The sequence below is a fragment of the Stegastes partitus genome, unplaced genomic scaffold (genome assembly GCF_000690725.1).
Source record: "Stegastes partitus isolate 25-593 unplaced genomic scaffold, Stegastes_partitus-1.0.2 Scaffold3628, whole genome shotgun sequence".
Taxonomy (NCBI): Eukaryota; Metazoa; Chordata; class Actinopteri; family Pomacentridae; genus Stegastes; species Stegastes partitus.
Genome location: NW_007581359.1, coordinates 145,336 through 168,439, shown reverse-complemented (window position 1 = coordinate 168,439; position 23,104 = coordinate 145,336). Strand labels below are relative to the sequence as shown.

The following is a 23,104-nucleotide window of genomic DNA, read 5'->3' as shown; positions in this document are numbered from 1 at the left end:
CTACAGTCAACTGGGTTAATCCAACAAACACACAACTATGAGAATTGTATAAGAGATCCTCATAGGAGCAGACCTGTGCTCTTATTTTCTATGTAAACTTCATGTCCTGAATATGATCAAAACCAGGATGAAAACCAGAGCACTAGTATGCATATAGTAGTATGGCATCTGGCTTGAATAGGCGTATTGTGTGGTTTGCCCACCTAGAAGAGGAGGAAGGAAACCTCAAAATATGGATAAAGCTGGTTAAGGAGAACACAAAATGACCCATTAACTGTTTTTTGTTTCAGCTGCTTGAAGTGACTTTAACAGCTAATTTATAATCTGTTGTTCTTCCATTTAGGTCCCATCAGGAAATACCCTGCTGACCTCAAAGTCAAGTTCCCAGACACCACTGCTTTGGTGGGGCAGAATATCACCTTGGAGTGTTTCGCTTTGGGAAAGTAAGTGTAAGAATTGGTCAACTCTGTTTGCTAAAGTGCACTGTTCTTACTCCTGAAAGGTTTTAATGAAAATCTCATGTCAGCCAGTGAATCTTCTAAAATGGGTCATAAAGCAGAATTTAAATCAATATAAGTTTCAGAGGCTTTTCTGCTCAGTCAATACAAAAATCGCGTGACATTTTATCAGTCTCAATATAGCTTATGCGCTCACACTTAATGAATGTATTAAAGTTAAATTTGCTGTGGCTTAGACTGCTTGATAACTCTTCCATTCATTGCCTTTACACTGAGCTCAATGAGTGAGGGCAATATGGGAAATATGTTGTAAACAGAACTGAATGGCTGAGTTATGTTATTCACACTGACTACCAGATATGACCTGATATGAACTCTAAGATTATCTGACGGGAACTCTTGTACGACCGCTAAACGATGAACACTGAATGCACAACACTGACTTATTTCTGCCAGAAAAAGAACCCGGAATGTCATAACAAGAAGAATAATTGCTGGCATTATATCATACACTATGAATTCTCACATAACTTCAAAGGTCTGTAGAATGCTGTTTATGATGTTGACTCCGAATGAAAGCGTATAAAAGAATCTGAAGTTCTGTATTGCCTCCATTATTGTGCAGATGACTGCTGCTGTTGATTTCCGCTACATTTGAAAAGCATGATTAAGAATGATGATGCAGTGATGCATATGCATTTCAAGTTGAAGTCTGGCTTTTGTATTATTTTTCTTAGCCCTGTCCCCGAGATTCGCTGGAAGAAGGTAGACGGACAGCTGCCACCCAATCACGAGGTGCGGATGGCAGGAGCTCAACTGCATCTGTACAATGTGCAATTTGAAGACGGCGGCACCTATAAGTGCGAGGCAATGAACTCGAGAGGAAAGGATTACCACAGTGCACGTGTATCTGTGGAAGGTAACAGTTATTTTGAATTTCGTGTCAGCCTTCTTGTCTTAAAACATATTGCAGTGACTACACACATGCATGAAATGCAAGTCTTCCAACATCTTCATCAGTCGTATTAATTCTCTGTTAGGAATTCACAAACCTCTTGGTATCATTAGTGCATGTTGGTACATTAGCACCAGTTAGGGTAAGTCTAATACCTACTTTGAAGCTTCGTGTGTCACCCTTGATATCATTTAGCAGCTTTGTACTTTTCTTAGATGTTTCTGTGACTCCGCATTTGCAGCTTTTCCTGAATGGGAGGAGCACATCAGCAGCACAGAGAAAGACCTCAATAGCGACTACACTATGTCCTGCACAGCCAGCGGCAAACCGAAACCACACATCCGCTGGTTGAAAAATGGAAAACCGGTAATATTTCAACTCATAACTCTTTATTGTCCTGTAACTGAGCAATTTAGCTGTAGCTGTTAAATACTACGAGTTCTTTTGAAAGGTCTCATATCTGTTCAGTATGTATCCAAAGGTTGTTACAGTAGCGTAGCAGTGAGAGGAAGCTGGCACTGTGAGTACATTTTGTGTCAGGAGAAAGTACCTGTTGTTATTGAGCAGTTGCCAGCATGTGTTGTGCAATGCTCCATAGAGACAACTGTCATCAGGCCTGAAAATACCCAAGGGAGCAGCAGCTCATGACAGCAAAGTGGGGGAGGATGTTGGATGTATCATTATGCATGAATGAAAATCTCTCCCAGTTAAATGAACTAGTTGTCACCCGTACTACTATGGATGTCAACAATCAACAGTTTAATTTTGGCCTTTTGCTGTGTAATAAAATTTCAACTGCATGAAAATTGTGAAAAGTGAAATGATACTCCTGTTATTTTCCACAGGTTGACAGGAAAGAGATGAGGTTCAGCAGATTGACGTTTGATGATTCAGGGATGTATCAGTGCATAGCAGAAAATCACCACGGAGTCATTTACGCCAATGCAGAGCTGCGTGTGTACGGTGAGTCACACTTTGGCTTTAGTCGCAGCACAAATGGCTGTGTCAGATTTAAGGGTCATGTTTCAGGCTGACTAATTGGAGCTTATCAGGACATATGGAGTGTGTTTAGAAGAGAAAGCCAATGTTTACATCGCTGGAATAAATGTAAATTTAGAATGTTTTCAAAAATTGGCTTCAGTCATGAATGTGTCATGAATGTATGCATTCCTGCAGTTAATACATATTCCACTAAGTTTGTGATGAATGTTCTATACTGTCGCTGCACAGCCTGTGCGCCCACGTTTGAACACAACCCAGTGAAGAGGGTGCTGGCTGCTAAAAATGGACGGGTGGTGATTGAATGTCGTCCCAAAGCGGCCCCAAAACCCATCTTCTCCTGGAGCAAAGACACTGAGCTGATCGCCAACTCTACCAGGTGAGCAGCCTTTTAACAAGATGGCTCTCCTGTAATCATTTTCTGGATTTTCATTCATTCACAGAGACTGGTTTGTCATGGCAGAGGTTTCCTTTGTTGTTTTTAATAACAATATTCACCAACCATTTTCTGTGACTGTGAGACACATCTGGGTCACATTTACACAAGGAGGAGTATCTGGCAATGAAATGTCATTCTGCTCTGAAGGGGACACATAGAGTATCTTGATTTTGAGGATCTAAATAAGCTCTAGATCTCCTAAGCCTACTATATATGCCAGGAAAGTCTTTAATGTTGTTGTTTGTCAGTGACTGCTGAGCCCAGCTTTGCTGTCTGTCAGTGGCTGACATTAAGCTCATTCTTAAGATCAGTGTGGACAGACTGTGTGTAAACTCCTGCCTTGTGCTCCTCACTGGCAAAACAAGCCTAATCTGAGAGCTCTTAGACCCCCAACTGCCTCCCTCACCCAACACACTCCCTCCAGTCCCCACAGTGGGACTCACATAAAGGAGGAGCAGAAGGTAAATTACTATGCAGCATATGCATCCTAATGCTCTCAATGGCCACTATCTGTATGAGAGAGGGTGCGTAGCAGTGATGGGGCATCTGGCACAGTGTTTGTCATGCATGAATATGAAATATGCGGAGAAAAATGAATCAAACATTGTTGCTTTGCCTTTAGCACAATTTAATATGGCTTCTTGCTGAGAAGTTTGAAGTTCACATACTTCTTTTTTCTTGGAAAGCCATTCCATTAGGGAACAAGCAGATATTCCAACTACTTTCATCATTTTTCATCATCTTCATATTCATGGAATAACATACATTGGACTTTTGACCTTCATATTGTGCTGAATATTTCATTCCACAAAGCTTTTTCTCCTCTGTGTGTGAAGAATTAATTATGGTTTCTCCTCAGGGTGTTCATCTGGGAGGACGGAAGCCTGGAGATCCTCAATGTGACGCGAGCAGATGAAGGCAGGTACACCTGCTTCGCAGAGAATGACCGGGGCAAAGCCAATAGCACGGGCTCCCTGCTGGTGACAGGCAAGTTTCAGCTGAAGACTAATACTTATTTAATAGTTCTCTTTATGTCTCTGATGTTTCCAGGACAGTTGGTGTTGCTTTGACTGATGTCAACCTTAGCTGGCAATCATTCCTGTCACTCTCTGTCCCACCAAACAGTCCCGACCTCCAAATGTCTGCTGTTGTTGAATTATGGCCATCTGAGCAGAGCGACGGTATACAAGTCACTGCTGATAGTCAGTCAGTCCCCAAGGGCAAAGGCGTGAGGGAATAGCTTTAGATCCACTGTGATGACACATGGGCTTATCCCTCACACTGTTCAATGAAAAATGAAGACGCGACTTGAGTTATGTGCTAAGTGAGATTCTTTAATTGAATATCAAATAACACAACTGATAGTTTTCCTGTTTGTCATTTCTTATCTTCAGACATGCACGCTCAGCTGTCAAGCATTTCAGTTTTTTTATAGTTGATCGCTGGTGGGGTTGGATGTACAGCTCTTTTCTGCCCTCTTCTGGACATTTGTGCATAGTGAACACTTCTTCCTTTTTCACACTGAACACCACATACTAAACAGTTTATCTGCATGGCCTCTCTTTTTCATAGAAGTAATTTCCCCTTTTTTTAACCCAGTTTCCTATAATCTAAATGGTTTCAGTAGCCACACTGACTTCTTTCTCTTTACTCAAATCCCCTCATCTTCCTGTGTTTTTCCCCAGACTCCACAAAGATCACCTTGGCACCATCCAACGCTGACGTTAAAGTGGGAGAGAAAGCCTGGATGCAGTGTGCAGCATCACATGACTCCTCTCTAGACATCACCTTCATCTGGTCCCTGGACGGCCGAGTCATTGACCTACACAAGGAGAGCCAACATTATGAACGAAGCCCGGTGAGACATTCTGTTGGTCGATTAATTTTTGTTGATAAAGGAACATAAATAATCCAAGTTTAGCTTGGATTGCCGCGGTGTGACCACAAAATGTCCGCTTTAGTTTGGAGCTCATCCACGTCAAAATCACATTTGAGGTCGAGTTGATGTCTGGACTATTTTCATTGGAATACCTGAAACGGAAAAATACGGCCGGATTTTAATGAATATGGCTCTAAAATCCATTTCACATACCTACCCTGAGTGGAATAGTGCACTGTATATCAGTTTAATGGCAATTTCCGCTAACATCCATTATTGTTGACATGACCTACTCTCTCTCTTTCTCTTAGTGCTGCTCTAACCATAAGCTAGCGGTTAGCTTTTCTCATTCGTCACTCCGCCTGCTAGGCAAACACCATATTATGACTGTGATTGATGATGCCCCATTTTTGTATGCAAGGAGAATTTTCCCCTCATAAAAAATGGGGTTCAGTTCCACTTAATACTGTTTGTGTGGTATTAGCAAAGCCAGTATGAATCTTTAGCTGCAAGTCCAATGCAGTGATTTATTTTTTTAAGTGGATTTTTATGAGGTTTTTGCTTTTCTACAATGAAAGTGCTGACTGGAGCAAACACTGTATGGAGCTTGACATTTCTTCATAGAAAAAGAGGTGCTGTTGAGTGAAAGCTGGTGTCCAGTTCACCTAGATTGCTCTGTTGACCAGAGTAATAACAATATCTAATTTTACATGTTTCTAGATGAGTTTCAGGCTGACCAAGAAAATATCAAACATGACCCTTTTCTTGCACAGACAGACAGCAGGAGAACTTTGCCTCATGATATATGATGCGTTGCTCGTGCTTGAATTAAAAGTTGTGTCTTGTGTTTTTTTGTGCAGAATGGAAGCTCAAATGGGAAGCTGATGATTAAGAATGCTCAGCTGAAACACGCTGGACGCTACACCTGCACAGCACAGACCCCGGTTGACAACATTACTGCTTCTGCCGACCTCGTCGTCAGGGGTGAGTCATGAGTCGTGTATTGAAAAAGTCTGAAAACAATCTGCTTACTGCACAAACTTGTATTATCTGTAAAGTCTGAAAAGTTACAGTTTCTTTACATGAGGTTTTGGCATTTTGTGTTTTTTTGCGTGTGCTCTTCTCACTGCTTTGAAGTATTTGGGGCTCAGCAGGAAAAATGCTGATGTCATATAGATCCACTAATTAGGATTAGGTTACATTTAACGTTACTTAATCTCATGTCAAATCTGATTACCATTGTTGGATTATTTGTGTACTGTCAATTAAGTCTGACCAACCAAAACTTTTTCAGTGTTTAATGCCTAGAAAATAAGTTAACAGTTTTTGCAGGGAGAAGATAAGATTGTAAGTTAGTGGCTTTAATTCTATAGAGCTTGTTAAACTTAACACAAGACAAAATCAGACATATACAGCTAAATTAATCATTAAAGTGTTCCCAAATTCTTTTTTTCTAACCATTAATATACTAATAGAAAGTGCATGTGTGTGGAAACAGAGACAAAGAAACAGAGATATAGTACGAGTACTGTATGTTCTGCAGCGCATGTTTGAAGAGAAGTAAATCTCTCCAGCGTAACCAGACCGTAGCCTTTTTTGCCAGATAATCTGTCAACCCCGAGACTCCATGCGAATGAAAGTGAGAGAGAAAGCACTGGAAAAAGCTGTGGAAGGAAATGCCTTGTGTCCTCATGCATAAGACAGAGGCACAGTGAGAATACTGAATATCTACCAGTACCACCCAGTAAAGGTCAGACCAACTTAGTCTAGTCTCTGTGCTGGTGCCTTCTCTCTACATTACATTGTTTGATTGTATGTTGGCATCTTGCAGATTAGATCTTATTTCTCCTCCCCAAAGAATTGGCCGTGTCCAGCGAGGCAAGGAAAATTGGAAAATAAATTGTTTTGCAGGAAAGTTTTTTGTTTGTTGTCAGTTCTGTTGCTCTGGTTGCGTAGACACAGTAGCAGATTAAACTGAATGGGACAAGCCACGCTTGTGCCAGTAAGACATGTTTTGAATGGTGCCAGTTCCCATCTGTCTTCATTATAAGTGCATTAAGGGCGATGCCGTGTGATGAGTATATGATGAGTCATAGATTTCTATCTCTCAGCACAATATTTTGATATGGACAGCTGCTGATCGCAGTGCTTGTTCTCCCAACCACATATAGATATCAACACATGCAAAGTAAACACTGCTACATTTCTGCAGTGCTCTGGCTCTTCTTTACTGTACTTCCAGCTCCTGGATGATTCATCAGGCTTTGTTTTCACCCTCCATTTCCTCATGACTGAGAGCTTGCCTTACAGCCCTCTCCTCAGGTCGTGAAACAGGCTCAGTGTTGGTGGACAAAGAGTCTCTTCAGATAGCAAACACAGAAATTCTAGCAGTGATCTGGTTGCCATTGATCCCCGTTGTGTCCTGGGTGTGCTGCCGTCACCGCTGCTTTCAGGGCAGGTGTTGACAGATGGCCAGGTGGACGCACAGCGGCTGACTGTGACGTTTCCCAGAGTGTAACTAAAGCACAGGTCCTGGGCTGCTCCTAATGGAGTGCCAAATGCCAGCAGCCTGGGGCGCAGCGAGAAAGAAATGAAAGACAGCCATTTATCACGGCAGATGAGGAAGCAGATCTGCTTCAGGAGATTGTCCAAGCTAAAAACACAGCTCTGCACCTGTAGCTTGTTATTAGTAGGGATTTGAGATAGGGACAAGAGTTGTTTTCATATGATGGGTGTGTGTTTTTAAAGTGTAAAATTACTGTCCTGCTTGGAATGGTGTTGAAATGTGGCTTTGTTAACTTAAGTGTGAATTAGGAAGTCAGTTTATAAACTTTATTAAAGTTGGTTGTCTTTTTGCAAAATGCCTACCACCAGTACCTGTCAATTCAAAAGACACTTCATGCTAAAGGGTCACCAATGTAACACAGTATTATACAGACATATATTCATTCATTCTTCAAAAGGTTTAGTTCATTCAGAGTCACAGTAGCAACAGGGGAAGCAGAGACACCCTGGCCTCAACGTCTCCAGCATTTTCTTCTAGCCCATCCTGTGCAGGCATATACAATGTATAAAATGTTTAATTAATTACGTTGAATTCTAAAAAAAAAAAAAAGCTACTTTTTCTACATCTATGCTTTCTCCCCTGACCCTTTGAGAAGAGGACAAGCTTAAGGGCTGTCCAGCTTTGGCCGTCTAATCGCCTTACTTCTCTCGGCTTATATTCATGATTTGGAAAAAGTAAATTCTGGCTGATTTCTGAGGCTGTGGGTTGGGAGGCTAACCCTGACATAGTCTGGGTTTTCTATTAAGCCATTTTTAAGTTCCAAAGGAAGACTCAAGAGGAGCAGGAGGACCAAGAGGAAAACTGGATTCAAAAGCCTTTGCTTAAGCTTTAGTTCATATGTGTCAATGGGCTCTAAGCTCTAATGCCTTAATCCATCAGTCTTTGCTGATGTCTTTTAAAGAAGACACTAAAAAGAGGAAATGTAAGGGCTTTGATGTGCTGTGTTTCATATGCATCAAAGGGTAGTCTTTCTTCTACTGATGTTAAAGTATAAAGTTGTTAAACAGCTCAGGACTTTTGCCAAGGATTTCCCCATGAGGATGAAACTCTTTCAATAAAAATGTACCTTCCTTCTCTCTGTCTGCAATTTGTGAACAAGCAGGACATCCATTGTCTATTTGAGGGACAAGTCAAAATTGTCATTTGTGGGAATTTGAAAATATGAACTGAGACCTAAGGGATTTTATCGTTTTCTCTATAGAAACCTGCAGCCACATTTGCATTCTTCACTCCTCAAACAAGACTTCAGATTAGTTTGTTATTCGTCTCTTTACCGCAGGTCCCCCTGGTGCTCCAGGTGGTGTGCGGATGACAAACAAAACTGACAAGAGTGTAACGTTGCAGTGGAGCCGCGGAGCAGACAACCACAGTCCGATCTCCAAATATACCATCCAGTACAGGGACCAGTTCTCAAAAGATGTCTGGAAGAATGCCACAACATGTAAGAACTCCAGCGTGCTAGTTAGTCAAATAAACACTGCTACCTTAATGCAGAGCTGAGTCTTGTGTTGTACTAATTTTGGTCATGCCACACAGAGATGCTGTAGGCCTACATTGTGATTAATGTCTCTTAAAGATGACTAAAATATCATTTAGCCATGCCTCAGTGACCTAAAATATAGCAATGGGTTCCAAAAATAGAACTTCATGGTTGTTTTAAGGATCATTTTGTTAAATTGTGGGACAACACAACCTGTGATGTTTAATGTTTCAACATACTGTGCTACAGCGCTGAAATGTGCACTTGTCTTTAGCTCCTGCTGATGTAGAGGGGAATACAGAGACAGCCACAGTGGTGGATTTGTTCCCCTGGACAGAATATGAGTTCAGGGTCATTGCTACCAACACTCTGGGGACAGGAGATCCAAGCAGCCCGTCACTTAAAGACAAAACCCTGGAATCTGGTAAGTTTGTGTCCTGGCTTTGGGCCAACATACTGTCCATAAGATTTGTAGAATAAACAGTCTGAGCGCCTTGAAAGGTCATGAAGTAAAGGAAAAGGAACACGGTACTACAGTCCAGCTTTCCATTCTGATATTTATTCATCACCGTTCTATTACTGCACTGTTTACTTATGTTAAGTATCGCTGTAGAAATGAGTCAGCAGAAATCCCATAATGCTGCACTTCTTAGAGCTGGGCCACGCTGCCAAACTCACCACACAAACCACTACAAATGAGCACTTTGGTGAAACTGTATACTGAAATTCAATTATAAAATGGAAATCACAGACCTACAGTAACTTCTCTTAAAAAAAATAATCATCAACGTTAAAGTGAGCTACTGGACTCAAGGCAAAACAAGAGGACTTGTCCCTCTCTGTCTCCCCAAGTGGCAAAGTTCCCACATGGACATTAAGGTGTTGCGTTTGGCGCAGGAGAAGACATCGATACTGTATTTGCAGAGGAAGGATGTTTCGGTAACGTTGCCAGGGCTAGGTTACAGCCTGTGTGGGTTGGCTTTGTTTGTGTGGATTCGTAGCATGTGGGCTCAGAGTTTTGCTGTTGCTGTCTCATTGTAGCTCCTGTGGTGGCGCCCTCGGATGTCGGCGGGGGTGGAGGGGCGAGCAGAGAACTGACCATCTCGTGGACGGTAGGTCGGGACTTTCCACCGGGCCAAGTGAGGAGAAAGGTCACAAGTGCATGTAAAAGCCTACAGAAAGTTGTTCAGCTTGTAGTTCTGTTTGAAATCATTTCAGTGAGTTCATTGCATACATGAAGAAAAAAACAAAAAAAGAGAGCGCATAGCCATATTGGTCTTGCATTTCAACTTGCAAATATCAGTGTTTCAGCAAAACCTTATCACAGCAGTTTTTTGCATATTTTAAAACTGGTCCATGAAAATGTCACTAATTATATGAATCCAGAATAGTGCACAAAAAGACTATAACACAGAATACAAGTTTTAAATAAACACGTTTCTAAGTTTCTCTTGCTATTTAACCCTCTAAATCCCAGCAAGTCACAGATGAGAAGTTCAAGAACTGTCAGCAAGTTTTTAAAAAAATCCTCCGGTTTTAAATCCAACATGCCTGTCAAACCCAGGGGAAGGTTTTGAGGTTCAGTGGGTTTAGGGAAGCCAGTGATTAGTTTCCAATCACTTTGGAAGACAGAAAGTAGCATCAACGGATTAGGTTGAATAAAGAGAACAAGCCTTAAGAATGGGACACGCTACAGATCATACAATATAAAGGAGCCCATTGATAAGAACTGGATAATCTCATACCTTGTGCATGCACCGAACGCAACACCTCAACAATCACTATCCACAAAAATCAATGACTTAACTGATGATGTACTCGATTTCTCTGCTGCAGCAGTTGATAAATTAGCTATGGTTAAATTACGTTTTGCTTGACTGCAGCGTGACCATTCAATTGTAGAGCAGCTGGAGGATGAGGCGACATGTTTCGCTTTTCTGGGCATATGGTGTGATGATGACAATATGGTGCCAACGCAGGAAATGAGGTGTGAGGACAGATAGACAAGAATGAACCATGAAAGTGTCACAATGTCTCTCTCAGAATACACTTACCTTATTGAACAGTTTGTAAACAACATGTGATTAGTGAAAATTGGCCCTTTTTGAGTCAAGCTGTGATACCCTTGTATAAAGAAGATCAGTGTGTGTGTGTTTATTAAAGCCTTTGCCACATTACAGTATTTTTTTTTTTTTTTGCTTTATGTCATCAGCCCGTGCAGCCTCAGTACTACTATGGGCCGAATTTTGGCTACATCGTGGCCTTCAAACCCCAAAATGAAAACCAGTGGAAAAGGGTGGCAGTAGCTGATCCCCAGGCGAACCGCTACGTTCACAAAGACTCCGACATTCCACCTTTGACAGAGTTTCAAGTCAAAGTTAAAGCATTCAACAGCATCGGAGAAGGACCCTACAGCCTAACAGCCGTCATTTATTCTGCACAGGACGGTGAGTACTGAAGAGATTCACGAGTCTCAACACTCTCAACTATAATGTAGAAAATGTGCTAAACTGATCTCGAAGCAACATCACAGACCAACCAGGTCCCATTTAGTCGCTTTCAGTGAATGAGGAATCTTTCAGTATGCCAACACTCTGCCATTTCAATCTGTCAGTGTCAGCCACTTATCACCGCCGTGGTTTTCTGTGGAGTACGACCCATTTAATATTAGTTCTCATGTATAGTTATGAGGAATTTTAATTCCCCCTGAAAGTGAACCCATCTTTCCCTCTCTCTCACTCTCTCTTTCCTTGCGGGGGGATTATAATGATCTGTGTAGCATGAACCAGAAAGCTGATAATTCGCCCAAGGATGCGAAGCATTTAGCCTAGTTATTAACTTCCACTGACAGACAGTTGAGATAACCACTGGCAAGCCAGACATGATGGGTTACAGAGATGCCCCGCTGCCATGGTAACCCACTTAGGGAACGCTTGCATTTTGAGGGTCTATGATTTTATAGTTATGCATGCAAAGCACCCTTTCTCTAGGCAAACCATTTGTAATTGTGTGCTGGTTGTGCAATATTGTTACTGTGCGTTTGCCTCTGTGCTCTACATAGTTAAAGTATTTGATGGGTTGCTGGTTCAAGGCCCTGTGCCAGAGTGACATGTAAACGTTCAAGAACAGTTTCCTGGTAATAATTGTCTATATACAGATTACAGCTCTCCCATAACTCATGGTACACAGTCTGATAATCCAGTACAGGAATGTAAACCAAGAGGAAATATCTATCACTTGCTGAAGTGTCACTGACAGAAAAAAATGCATTACAAAAGCCACAAACACAAACAAGGAAACAGTATCAGCGTAAAGGATCTATTGGTGCATGTCAAGCTAAACATATTCATGCATATAAAATGTGCAATGTTAGAGTTTTGTGGGTGCAATATGAAAAATTAACTATTTACCACACTGTCATCTGGGTTTCTTCATAGCTCCATCTGAAGCTCCTACAATCATTGACGGCAGAGCTCTGTCTGCCACAGTAGCCACCGTATTGTGGATGCCCCTCGCACAGACTAATATAGATGGATATCAGGTCAGTAGAAAATTTCACTGAGGCATTATGGTAAAATATTTTCCTACTATGTTTGTGGAATGTGCTATGACTTAGATGATATTTAGAAATGTCTTTTTGTGTGATTTGGTTGAAGCTATTCTTCCTAAAACAACAATAGAGCTGCTAAAAGTACATAAAATCCCTCAAATGTATCTGTATTTATTTCACCAGCTGTCTTCTGTGAAAGCAGACTAAATGATTGACAGAACAGCTGGTTTCTATAAACTAGTCTTGTACCTTCCTTTATGCATGATTTCTCCATTTAGGGAAACATGCTTATTTACTTTCCAATGAAGAGTTAGATGTGAACTGATAATGCCTCCCATGTCTGTCCTTTAAATTTGAGGCTATAGTACCGTGAAAGCTGTTTCCAGTGTGCTAAACTAAATTGGCGACTGGCTGTAAACCTTATATTTAATTGACAGATATGAGGGTAGTATCATATCTTAGCGCCAGAAAGTGAATAAGTGCAGCAACTTTTTTTCCCCTTTCTTTATGCTATGTATTGCTTCTGCAAAGTGCTTCAATGGCAAAGTGGATCGTTGCAGTCTCACCTGTGTTTCTGTGGGCCCCCAGGTGAAGTACTGGAGAAATCACGAAGACAGTGAAGGAGGGGCTCAGAGGGTTGTGGTGTCCGGCACAGAGAACCACACCAAACTGGAGGGTTTGAAGCCCGACTCGCACTACTTTATTGAGGTTCGAGGCTACAACACTGCAGGATACGGGCCGGCCAGCAAACACCTCCAGATTCACACCAAGAAACCGCGTATGTTGTGCTGCAAAGCATTTAAACATGATCAGCAGGAATCTGCATGGAAAGCAATATACATCCCAGAGCAGTGTGTCCTAAACATTACAGTTGTTTAATAATGTTTTTTTGTTTTTTTTTCCATTTGTCACTAGCGCCGAGTCGAGCTCCCAGAATAATAAGTAAAAAGTTAAAGGGCCAGTCAGTAAATATTGCCTGGGAACATGTGGAACCGCTGGCTAATGAGTCAACAATAGATGGGTACCGGGTGAGTACATTTCAACATTTTCAATATATTTCTGAAGAGAAGCTAAGCATTTCTTTTTGTATACTACTATGCTCTTCGTGTACATATATATAGGTGCTGTACAGGCAGCAGGGCCACTCCACAGGCACTCTGTACACCACCAGCAGGCGGTACATAGACCTTCCCCTGCCTGCAGATGGGAACTATGTGGTGGAGGTTCGAGCACACACAGAGGGAGGAGATGGGGCTATGGCACAAATCCACCTCACAGGTAGGTTAAGATTTGGATGCCTGAGTTTGATCTAATGTTTATTTTTTTTCTTCTTTGTTCTAAATGTGTATCCTTGTTCTGATAGAGTGTATACAAGGTGCTGAGTAGGTAGCAGAAGAGCCTTTTTAAAAAGGTGCCAATTCAGAAGAATGACCCTGCTCTTCTTTTCAATGAAGTTATCTGTTAGATGAAATTCAATTTACTGCGTGAGAGTAATCTCCCATGAAATATATTATGCCATTTTCACCCAGGTTTAGTTTCACATCTGTGGAATAAAAATAACGACTTCAGTCATCTAATGGCATTTTAAATCCATACTTCTAAGATGACACACTGCGACTGTTCATTCCTGACCTGCCATTTGCTAGTGGGATTATACCAGGTTCAAAGTTGGCAGTAGGTTATCATTTAGCCAGAGGGTTCCCATGAGGCCTGAGTAGAGCTGTCACTTTAGGTTTCATACCTCAGATTGCAGAGCTAAGATGGTCCGTGACTAAAGCCTTGATAGCCCACCGACTGGATCCTCTCGCTAGGTGATGGACTGACAGGCAGGCTGACTGGATAGAGGAGGCCATAAGCCTCTGTAATTGATCTTGATGTGAAGAGGAAACCCCTCCTGTGGTTTTCCTTATCCCTTATCATTCAGTCCAGACCCCACCTGACAGCTTGATTTCACAGACCAGGGAATTTAAGCCGTGAGGGATTTTAAATGCAGGGCATTGACAAATAGAGGAGCAATTAAGGTGATCTTGGCACCGATGGGGTATATCACACTTCACACACTAAATATGGTCTTTGGTTTAACGGATTAGGATTGGTGGAGCGGGGAACTTTGTTGTATTGTATTTCAATCTTTTCTTTATCTTAGTCTTAAAGCAACTAAAAACTTAAGACTAGGTGGCTCAGTGTGGAAAGCCCATTTTAACTGTAAATTAACATCGCTTTTGCAGTTCCGTTTTTCCAGATCACTTTTTTATGAGGGGAGAGGGTGATGACCCTTTGGACAGGCCGGTCTCTGCCGGTGTGTGGTGGACAGAGTCAGGCCTTCATGGAGATTCGGCTCATCTGGTCTGGCTCTGCTGGATAATGTGGTGGCAGTCAGTCAGTCAGTCCCTTTCCTTCTGCTGGCTTCCACCTTTGTTGTGCTTGTGACTAAGGTTAATTTCACCTGTAATTTAATGAATTTGTTTTTAGTTACAACTCATGTGGTCGCCCCTCCTTTGTCCTGCCTTGAGCTGTGTGGTGACAAATGGGGCTCATCATCACAAAGCATAGCTGGGAAGTTCTCTAATGCTGACTTAGAGATGTATTAAGATTTTTCTGACAACAGGCTTGTTCTTGTACTTTTTGTGTCACTACTTCACATTTTTGTAATAAAGGTTTACGGCTTGTCTCCAGGAATTTCGTGGATAAGTCTCAAGTTTATCTTTGCGTCCTTGAGTTGGTCATTTTAAAACAGTAGGTTTGGAAGGAGATTCGACTGTTGTTAGTGATTGCGGTCAGTTGTGTAATGGTATACGTCAGTTTAGATTGACTGGTTTGTGTGTTGTTTTTTAGCTTTATTGCTGTTTTGCGAGACTGGAGACAGTTTTTGAAATTTAGTGCCATGGAAACGGCATTGATTGTGGTGTGAATGTTTACCCTTTGGGATTCATTTGTGAATTCTTTTCAGTGCTGCAGTGTAAACGGTTGGAGAAGTGACCTCGGGAGCACATCCATAGACTCAAGGGGGTCACTTTTGCAATTTTACAGTCGCCTGTCTCGCTCCAGGGGTTTTGTAGTGCATGAGTGCCCACAACAAGTTACTGTATGAAGACTATGAATGGGTTTTCAGGAAAGGTCGTGTATAGGAAGGCTTTGATTTTTACACCTGTCTACCTTTGCTAGTTCTATTCAATCATCATCTGAAGAACATCTTATGGATACTGATGAATGAGGGTTTTGCCTGCTATGTAAAAGTACTGGGGAGTTTGTAGATTCTCCAATAGTAGCTTTGACCTTCGATCAGCAAAAACAGCAGTGTGTTCTTGCAAAAAAACGAGAGATAAACTGAGCACAGAAAAGGATAAAGCAGTGTTTGGAAAAAGAAGAATTAAAGTTGCAACAGTGCTGGTTAGACCTAATGAGATCCTGTAAGCTGTCACTTACCCGGTGGTAGTCGTGGTAACGCTACCACTGGGAGTTCAGAAGACTCTACAGCATTTATTTCACGAGGACTGAAAATGTTTGATGTAGCTGTTGAACAGTGTTTTCGATGAGGCAGGGACACTTTTTTTTTTCTTTCTGATCGTCTTGCCAATGCTGACACTTACTGTGCAGGGATGCTGCAGTCTGTGCTAACAGGTAGACACAGAAATCTCATTCAGCTCTTAGTGCTGTTGTTAGCCAGAAATGGGCTATTGTTAAAGTGGCAGTGCTGAAAGGTTGAGTTTTACCAAAGATCTATTGACAGCATTTTAGGTTCTGAAGGAACTCTGACAGTCACATGAGCTTGCAAGGGATTTACCTAAACGTTTCACCAGCTGGTTTTCTTCTTTAGATGCCACTACCCATAAAGACCTGTAGGATCTGATGTTGCCAGAGCAACTTGAAAATTCTCTTCCATCTGAAGTTGCCATTCAGATTGCTGAGCACAGAATCAAAACAACCTCTGAAGCAGCTACTTTGGCACATTAATATGTGTTGGCACAGAAAGATACCAGTGAAGATTCTGCTTCAAATTATACGACTGCCAAGGCTGCTGGTCACCAAGCTAAATGTTTCATGTCTGAGTTTGCATTTAAAAACCATGTTCCTCATTCTGCTGATTTGGGTCAAGTGTGTAATTACTGCCATGGTGTGAGGTACTGGAAAGCAGGCTGTCCTGTACTCTAAGTACAGTTCCTGTAAATAAAGGACATTTCTTAGTGGTAAAAATGTCAAACCAGCAGCTCTCTTTCTAGTTAGCAGCATTGTAGAGTTCTCTGAGAAGCTGCTCCACATGACTAAACCTAAAGTTAAGAAATATCCAGGTCTTGCAGCGTATGTTTCAGATGAGTTTGGGTCTCTGTGGTGTTATTAAGATGCCTGTGAAAATCCTACGGGATACAGGAGCAAAGTAGTTTCATTCTTGCGTCTGTGCTGCCCTTTTCTCAGGACACTGATACTGCTAGTGTGTCCTGGTAAAGGGAGTGGCTGTATCAACTCTGTGTGGTCATTTGCATAAAGGAATAGTTGCCACCTGCTAAGTTTTTAAAGAATCAGGTGACTGTAAATGGAAGTTCCTAGCTTGTACTTCGACATGGGCCATGGCCAGAGCAAAGGCTGATTCTTTTACAAGAAGGAAGAATGTCATTCAAAAACCGACTTGCACCTCACTCTCTGTGCACCAGCAGGAATTAATCAGTGAGCAGCAAACTAATGCTGCTTTCAGTGAGTTGTTTGAAGAGGTGCTGGAAGTGCTGTCTTTGGGTATTTTCTGCAGGGTCAGGTGTTGCTCCATAAGTGGGTCCCACTGGGGTTGGACTGTTAGTGTATTCTTCTTTTGCAAAAAGCGGTTTCAGCCAAATATCAGAACGAGGTGTAAAAGTGTTCTCATTACCAGACTGGGAACTTAGGAGTCAGGAAGAAATACTCTCTCATTGTGCAGTTCTACTTTTGGCTTTTTAAGTATGACGTATTACATTGTAACCTGCTATAAACTGTTTGTCATGTAACAGGAAAACCAAATCTGTCTGTTCAAGCCAACGATTCTAACCCTGTTTCCTTACAGTCTGCGAGCTCTCCGTTCTATCTGCTTGCTGGTGTTCACTGCTTTACAAACTCTGAATCATTAAATGTTGAAGTTTTGTCAGCTCATTTATCTGTGGAAAAACATACAGAGTTAGCAGAAGTAAGAAAGAGTCATCCATCCTTGTTTGGTAACCTTCAGAAACAAATCTGGCTGAATTAATAATTGATATTTCCAAAGCAAAACAAATTTGTCCAAGGTTCTGCTGAGTCTCCGAAGAAGAGAAAAATCATTTATTTAAAAGTCAAGTACATGCTCGATAGCTTGCTGAATCTTCCTCTAGTTCTCCATCTTTGCTAGTAGAAAAATCCAACTTTTGCAAAGTAAATGTGACAAGTAGTTCCCCATTACCTCGTGTTAAAGACCCCATGGATCAAGTTGGTGCACTGATACATGTAAGCTGTACACTAGTCTGAGGAACAGTTTCCAGATGTCTCCTTTTTTAAAACAAGACAGAGTATGTGATGAATATTATAATGTATAGATTGAGGCTTTTGAAATCACTTACCAATATCTCAGTCTGACATTTACAAGTCGATTATTATTTGTCATTCGGTGGATGTGAACAAAAAAAGCATTTTTGGTTTTAGATCCACTAAAAAGGGTACTGGAGGGGTCATTAACCCCAAGAACACAACAAATGTCTGCTTCCACATCACCATCTGGCCTGTTTATACAGCCGTGGGCTTTGGCCTACATAGTGCTACATTTCAACAGCTTATGAACACAATGGTAAATGGTCTGAAGGATCAAGGAAGTCGTATTGGTGCTTTGTTTGATTGACTACAACATGGAAAATTGTTCCTTGACAAAATGTTGGTGAGGTTGTGGGAGGAGGTCATGTGCAGAAGTTTGTGCCAAGCTGTCAGCTACTGATGAGTTCCCTGTTTCTACTACAAAAACCCCCAGCAACAACAATACATTGTAGTATTGCAGTGTTTAGCTGTGTCCCAAGGTTTCATCCCTCAAAGGATTCAGACGAGGAATCGAATGTTAATAAATCAGATGGTTTGGCCTCCAGACTTTCTATTTGCTGCTATTTGCTGCCTAGCGATGCGTGTGAAGGTGCTGCTCCTGTCATCTAACAGTGTTTAGAGCCTACGCTGACAGTCGTGACAAAAGTTGAGACTTTAGTCGTCTTGACAAGATGAAGCTTGAAAATTAGATTTTTTTTTCGTGTTATCATATACTGCAGGAAATGTGATGGCGCCAGTGCTTATAATCAACTGGCAAAGTTCTGTTTGTGGAGTTTGCAGATTCTCAACAATCCAACCTCTGCTCAGTAAATGTTGGGATAGGCTGTTGCAAGAAGGATCCAGTGGGTGGATCGTACGCAGCCAGGGAAAAGAAGGACGCATTTCTAGGACGCATCTGAACGTGTCTTCAAATTGGGACAGCCTTTGTCAAGCTGCTGTGACGCAGTCAGTCTTGGATTGAAGCCTTAGAAAGATTCTTCCTCTGAATTGGGACACAGCTCGTCAGTGATGTGTAGACTGTAGTTTATAAATCAGATCCTTTCACTCTCTTTACATGGCCTGCCAACGTGTTGGCATTGTTCCACAGTGTTCCTCTTTCAGTGATTTATATTTCACATCCATGCACTCACACTTCACACCTCCCATACAGATATTGCATACACTGCTGACTCGCTCACAGAAAACTCTTTTTGTATTTCCTGCATTTAATGAAAACATGATGCATTTAGGAATTACAGTTGTTCTCAGATTTATTCATATCCTCCCATTAAAGAAGGAAAAAAAACAGCTATAACTGAAATAAGTTGAAATTGACAAAAGTAATAATAAATAATTAAAAAAAAAATGAAAATCATGAAATTGCTTTTGAATTGTTGTTCAACAGAAATATGTATATATATATACACAAGCATGAACCCTTTGAGCCAATCACTGCAGTCAAGTGTTTTCTGTAACTCTCAGTCAGACTTCTGCACCTGTTGACAGGTATTTAGATTTTGGCCCACTGCTCATCAGCAAAGTGCTCTAATTTGTTTGGAAGAGTTTTTTTTTTTTTAATTATTAATTTCAACCACCACTGTCTTATTTCACTAAATTATAATTTTGCAATTTTTTTTATTTATGATTACTTTTTTAGTTTTGAGTTATTTGAGTGACTATTGTGAAGTTTGCCTTTTCTTTAATAGAAGCGTATGACTAAATCTGAGTACGACTGTATATGTGGTCTCCCTCCTTTGTCACAATCTGGTGAACCATGTGACAGTAGGACACAAGATTTAACCATCAAATCAGCAGCACATTTGACTGTGAGACATGTCGTTTCTTCTCCCTCTGTCTCAGGTGGAGGTGTCGTGGCGGCCCAGTCTGTTGGCGTGCTCTCCCTGCTCCTGGCGGCTCTCCTCTGCCTGAACCTCTGAATGTAGCGCCATCTTTGTCTTCACCTTCCGTGAATGAGACTCCTATGGTTGCTTATGGTTGACGCCTATAAGGACTTTGGGACTCTTTCCACAATCTTTTGGTTCCGCCCTGTAACCCGGGATGTCATGTTCCAGCTCTTCCCCTCTGGAATACATTTGTGGAAATAGACACAGAAATGGAAAAATTGGAAATGGACAATGACATTCCTTATTTATCCACAAAAAGCCTCTTTGGAGGAGTGTCAAAGGAGTTCTGTCAACTTTTTAAATATGCCTTATATAAATGACTGCACTTACCTTTCACAGTAAATTGTTTTAAAAATGGGTCACGACTGAAAGTGTAAACCTTTACACTTTGCACCGGTTAGCTGTCTAGTCTTTTTACATCACAAAGCCCACTTTTCTGATACAAAGCTGCTGTATGTTCAGAAATGTGGGCTTCATTTAATCTGTGATGTTTTGGAAAATCAATCCTACACTGCATTCCATAGCGTAAGGTAAACAAGTAGCTGTGAAAGGTAAGTGTAAGAGTTTATAAAAAAAATTTTCATGTCTTTCTTTACTTGCAGTTCAGTGGCATTTTTTAAAAACAGTTAAGCACACCCTCTGTTACAGAGATACAGTCAAAGCAAATCTCAACCTCTGGCATACTTTATTTTATAACAAGCACAGAGAAAAGAGCGTTTTATGTCATGCTGAAATAATATATTCAATGATTGATATTGTTTTACTATCTAATATACTGTTGATGTTATGTGAAGAAAAGAAGATTGGTTTAACCTGCAATCAGTGCTTATTTCCAAACCATAACATGAGCTCTATTAATACCACTTTCAAATAGTGTGCATGTTGACGTTGTTACATGGGAGAAAAGTTTGAAATGGTTTCAAGTATTTGGGAGTTTGCATGCCGTTTCAAACGCAACGCTGCAGCAAACGACAACGTGTAACAATGTGGTTATCTCGACTGCTTGCGACCTCTGGTTACGTTCGTACAACTGATCAAGGCTTTGCCACGACATTTAGGCCAACGTTGAAACTGAGACCGACAACTTCAACATGTTAGAAAACCTAAACTTAATCCACTTTGTTTTGACTGTATCATTAGGACCTCAGTGGTACCAGCTGGTGCTTTGTAAAGAATGTTGGCATTTTATTTAATGTAAACTTTTTTTTCATTTCATCTCTCTCGTTTATGGCTTTGTGTGAGAGTCACTATTAACAGTTACAGGGAACGGTAGCGACACTCATGCCCTCCAATAATTGTGCAATGTCTGACTCATCTGTGGCTACTTCATATTTTCTAATAAGAAAATTTGCCTAGATCCTATAACAGTAATCTAGTATATTTCATTTTTCATTATCTAGTATAAACAAAAGGTAAGCAAAGCCATCCATGTCAGTGGTAAGAACCCATCCAAAGCTCATGATGTTGTTTCAAATGCATCATTTTTGTCTTTTTATTAACATATGATCAGAGATATATAAACATTATCAACTGTTGTCATTATTGTTTTTCGATTATTATATTTCTATGTCTTCACCCGCCTCTGGTTGGTCAGTTCAGAAGTTTATTTCCCTCAAATGGAGGAATGAATGCTGCGTTTTGACTTCCTCCGATTCATTTCTTGTGCGACTGATGCTGGTCATGCTTCTACATTGTAAAAATATCAGTGTCCACCACAAAGTGCTTTTCCCAGTTTTTCTTCATGCCACAAATCATAAAAAGAGTTGCCAAATGCATGAACGCCTTGAACTTTGACATTTTGGACGAAGCAGTGGCTCTACATTACAGCACGCATGAGACTGGAGACAAAGTGGTGCATTACTTTGCGGCAAATCGACATCATAGCGACCTCTCCACCTCTCAGCTTCACATGAAAAACATTCCATTCCTGAGTGACATCCCTTTATGTCAGAGGCAGTATAGATCTTAGCCTAATATGTGCATTCGCTGCTAAGCTTCATAACGCCAGTCATCCCGTGTGAAGCCTTTGGGGGGAGGGAGGATTTCTTTAAAGAGAAAATCTGACTAAAGGAATCTCACTCATTCAAGTTCAATGCGGCGGTTGGGATTTGATGGCATCGCTGGTGGCAGCGGCAGCATGTTTGGCTGTCTGCTGGAGTTTGGTGCTTCGCTGGACATGAATGGCATATGTGAGGGATGAAACTGAAACCTCTCATTGGCTGGACAAGGAACAATAAAAGTGTAGTTAACTATTACACTGCTCTGCCGTTTTCTCTGTTTTACAGTAACTTTTCTCACGAGTCTTTGGGAGTTTACTCTTTGAGAGCACTTTTGGCTGAACATTGGTGAGTTGTGTTTACAGCAGAAGAAGATTCTTTAGCATTTTATACCTGAGAACTATTAGATGCCAGAACATAGTCTGGCATCCAACAATTTCAAAAGGTTAAAGCAGAGTGTAATTATTGCAAGGTTCATAAGTAAAAGTACTCATTATGAAAAAAGACTCAATACAAGTTTGTTGTTGTTTTTTAATAACTTGAAGACCCAGAAGTTTCCTTTTTCAGTCGCCGCAGCCTAACTTTGAAAGTATAGAGCTACTTTATTTACTACAGCTGAGATTTCTTAACTGTCACATTACATCAGATTTTTAACCCTATACAGGACTTTCATGTTTCCATACATAGAAGGTCTTTCAGGGTCCATTGGACCTCAAGAAAGAATATGTGCAAAACATTTGTTGGTATTCATTATAGACTTTTAGACTATGTTAAATACATTTTCTGATGAGTTGACGTATTTTTGGTTCCAAATGTCCCTCTTTTTACATTTAAAAATAATTCTTCAAAGATACATAAACAATGTGCTGTTATAGCTCACCAGGTTGAGCTGCCGTCCCATGGGGCTACACTCCCCAAAGCGGAGGTCATGAGTTCGAATCCTGCTCATGGCCCTTTTCTGCTGGTCCTTTCCCCATTCTTCTCCCCCACTTTTCTGTCTCTTTCTTGAATGCACTATCAAATTAAAATAAATAAATAAACAATACCTGTCACCTAAACCAAATGGGCCGGGGTCCAAAAGACCCCAAAAGTCCTGAATAGGGTTAAAGCTATTTACAGTGCATATTTTGGATGTAAAATGTTAACATGTAAAGTTACTATAATTTAGGATGTTTAACCTCTTAGGACCTGGTGTGGACGTCACATTTTGGGTTTTATTACCACAGTAGTTCTTTATCGTTATGTATTTATTATTATTGATTTTGATATTTATTTTTTAAAAAATATTTATATATTATAGTTATATAAATACACATATAAATATGTATAGTTATATATTTTTCAATCTTTTTTCTTTATATTTTTTATTCTCTTT

The 23,104-nt window shown here is 40.8% G+C and overlaps 1 protein-coding gene across 3 annotated transcripts in view; it reads left to right on the top strand.

Annotated features, from left to right (window-relative positions):
• LOC103375896 (contactin-1a-like) overlaps positions 1 to 21,987 on the top strand; it is a 71,505-nt gene extending 49,518 nt beyond the window's left edge. For 2 of the 3 annotated variants that reach the window (XM_008306191.1, XM_008306190.1), the window contains exons 8-24: positions 344 to 443; positions 1,196 to 1,377; positions 1,655 to 1,779; positions 2,259 to 2,376; positions 2,644 to 2,791; positions 3,711 to 3,838; positions 4,537 to 4,709; positions 5,591 to 5,714; positions 8,576 to 8,737; positions 9,051 to 9,200; positions 9,818 to 9,888; positions 10,989 to 11,223; positions 12,214 to 12,317; positions 12,915 to 13,104; positions 13,242 to 13,354; positions 13,448 to 13,604; positions 19,689 to 21,987. In XM_008306191.1, coding sequence (XP_008304413.1) covers positions 344 to 443; positions 1,196 to 1,377; positions 1,655 to 1,779; positions 2,259 to 2,376; positions 2,644 to 2,791; positions 3,711 to 3,838; positions 4,537 to 4,709; positions 5,591 to 5,714; positions 8,576 to 8,737; positions 9,051 to 9,200; positions 9,818 to 9,888; positions 10,989 to 11,223; positions 12,214 to 12,317; positions 12,915 to 13,104; positions 13,242 to 13,354; positions 13,448 to 13,604; positions 19,689 to 19,765 — 2,357 coding nt within the window. In that variant the 3' untranslated portion in view covers positions 19,766 to 21,987. Of the gene's footprint in view, positions 1 to 343; positions 444 to 1,195; positions 1,378 to 1,654; positions 1,780 to 2,258; positions 2,377 to 2,643; positions 2,792 to 3,710; positions 3,839 to 4,536; positions 4,710 to 5,590; positions 5,726 to 8,575; positions 8,738 to 9,050; positions 9,201 to 9,817; positions 9,889 to 10,988; positions 11,224 to 12,213; positions 12,318 to 12,914; positions 13,105 to 13,241; positions 13,355 to 13,447; positions 13,605 to 19,688 lie in introns of those variants that run through there. The other variant, XM_008306192.1, reaches the window with a different exon arrangement.
• The last annotated feature ends 1,117 nt before the right edge of the window (positions 21,988 to 23,104 follow it).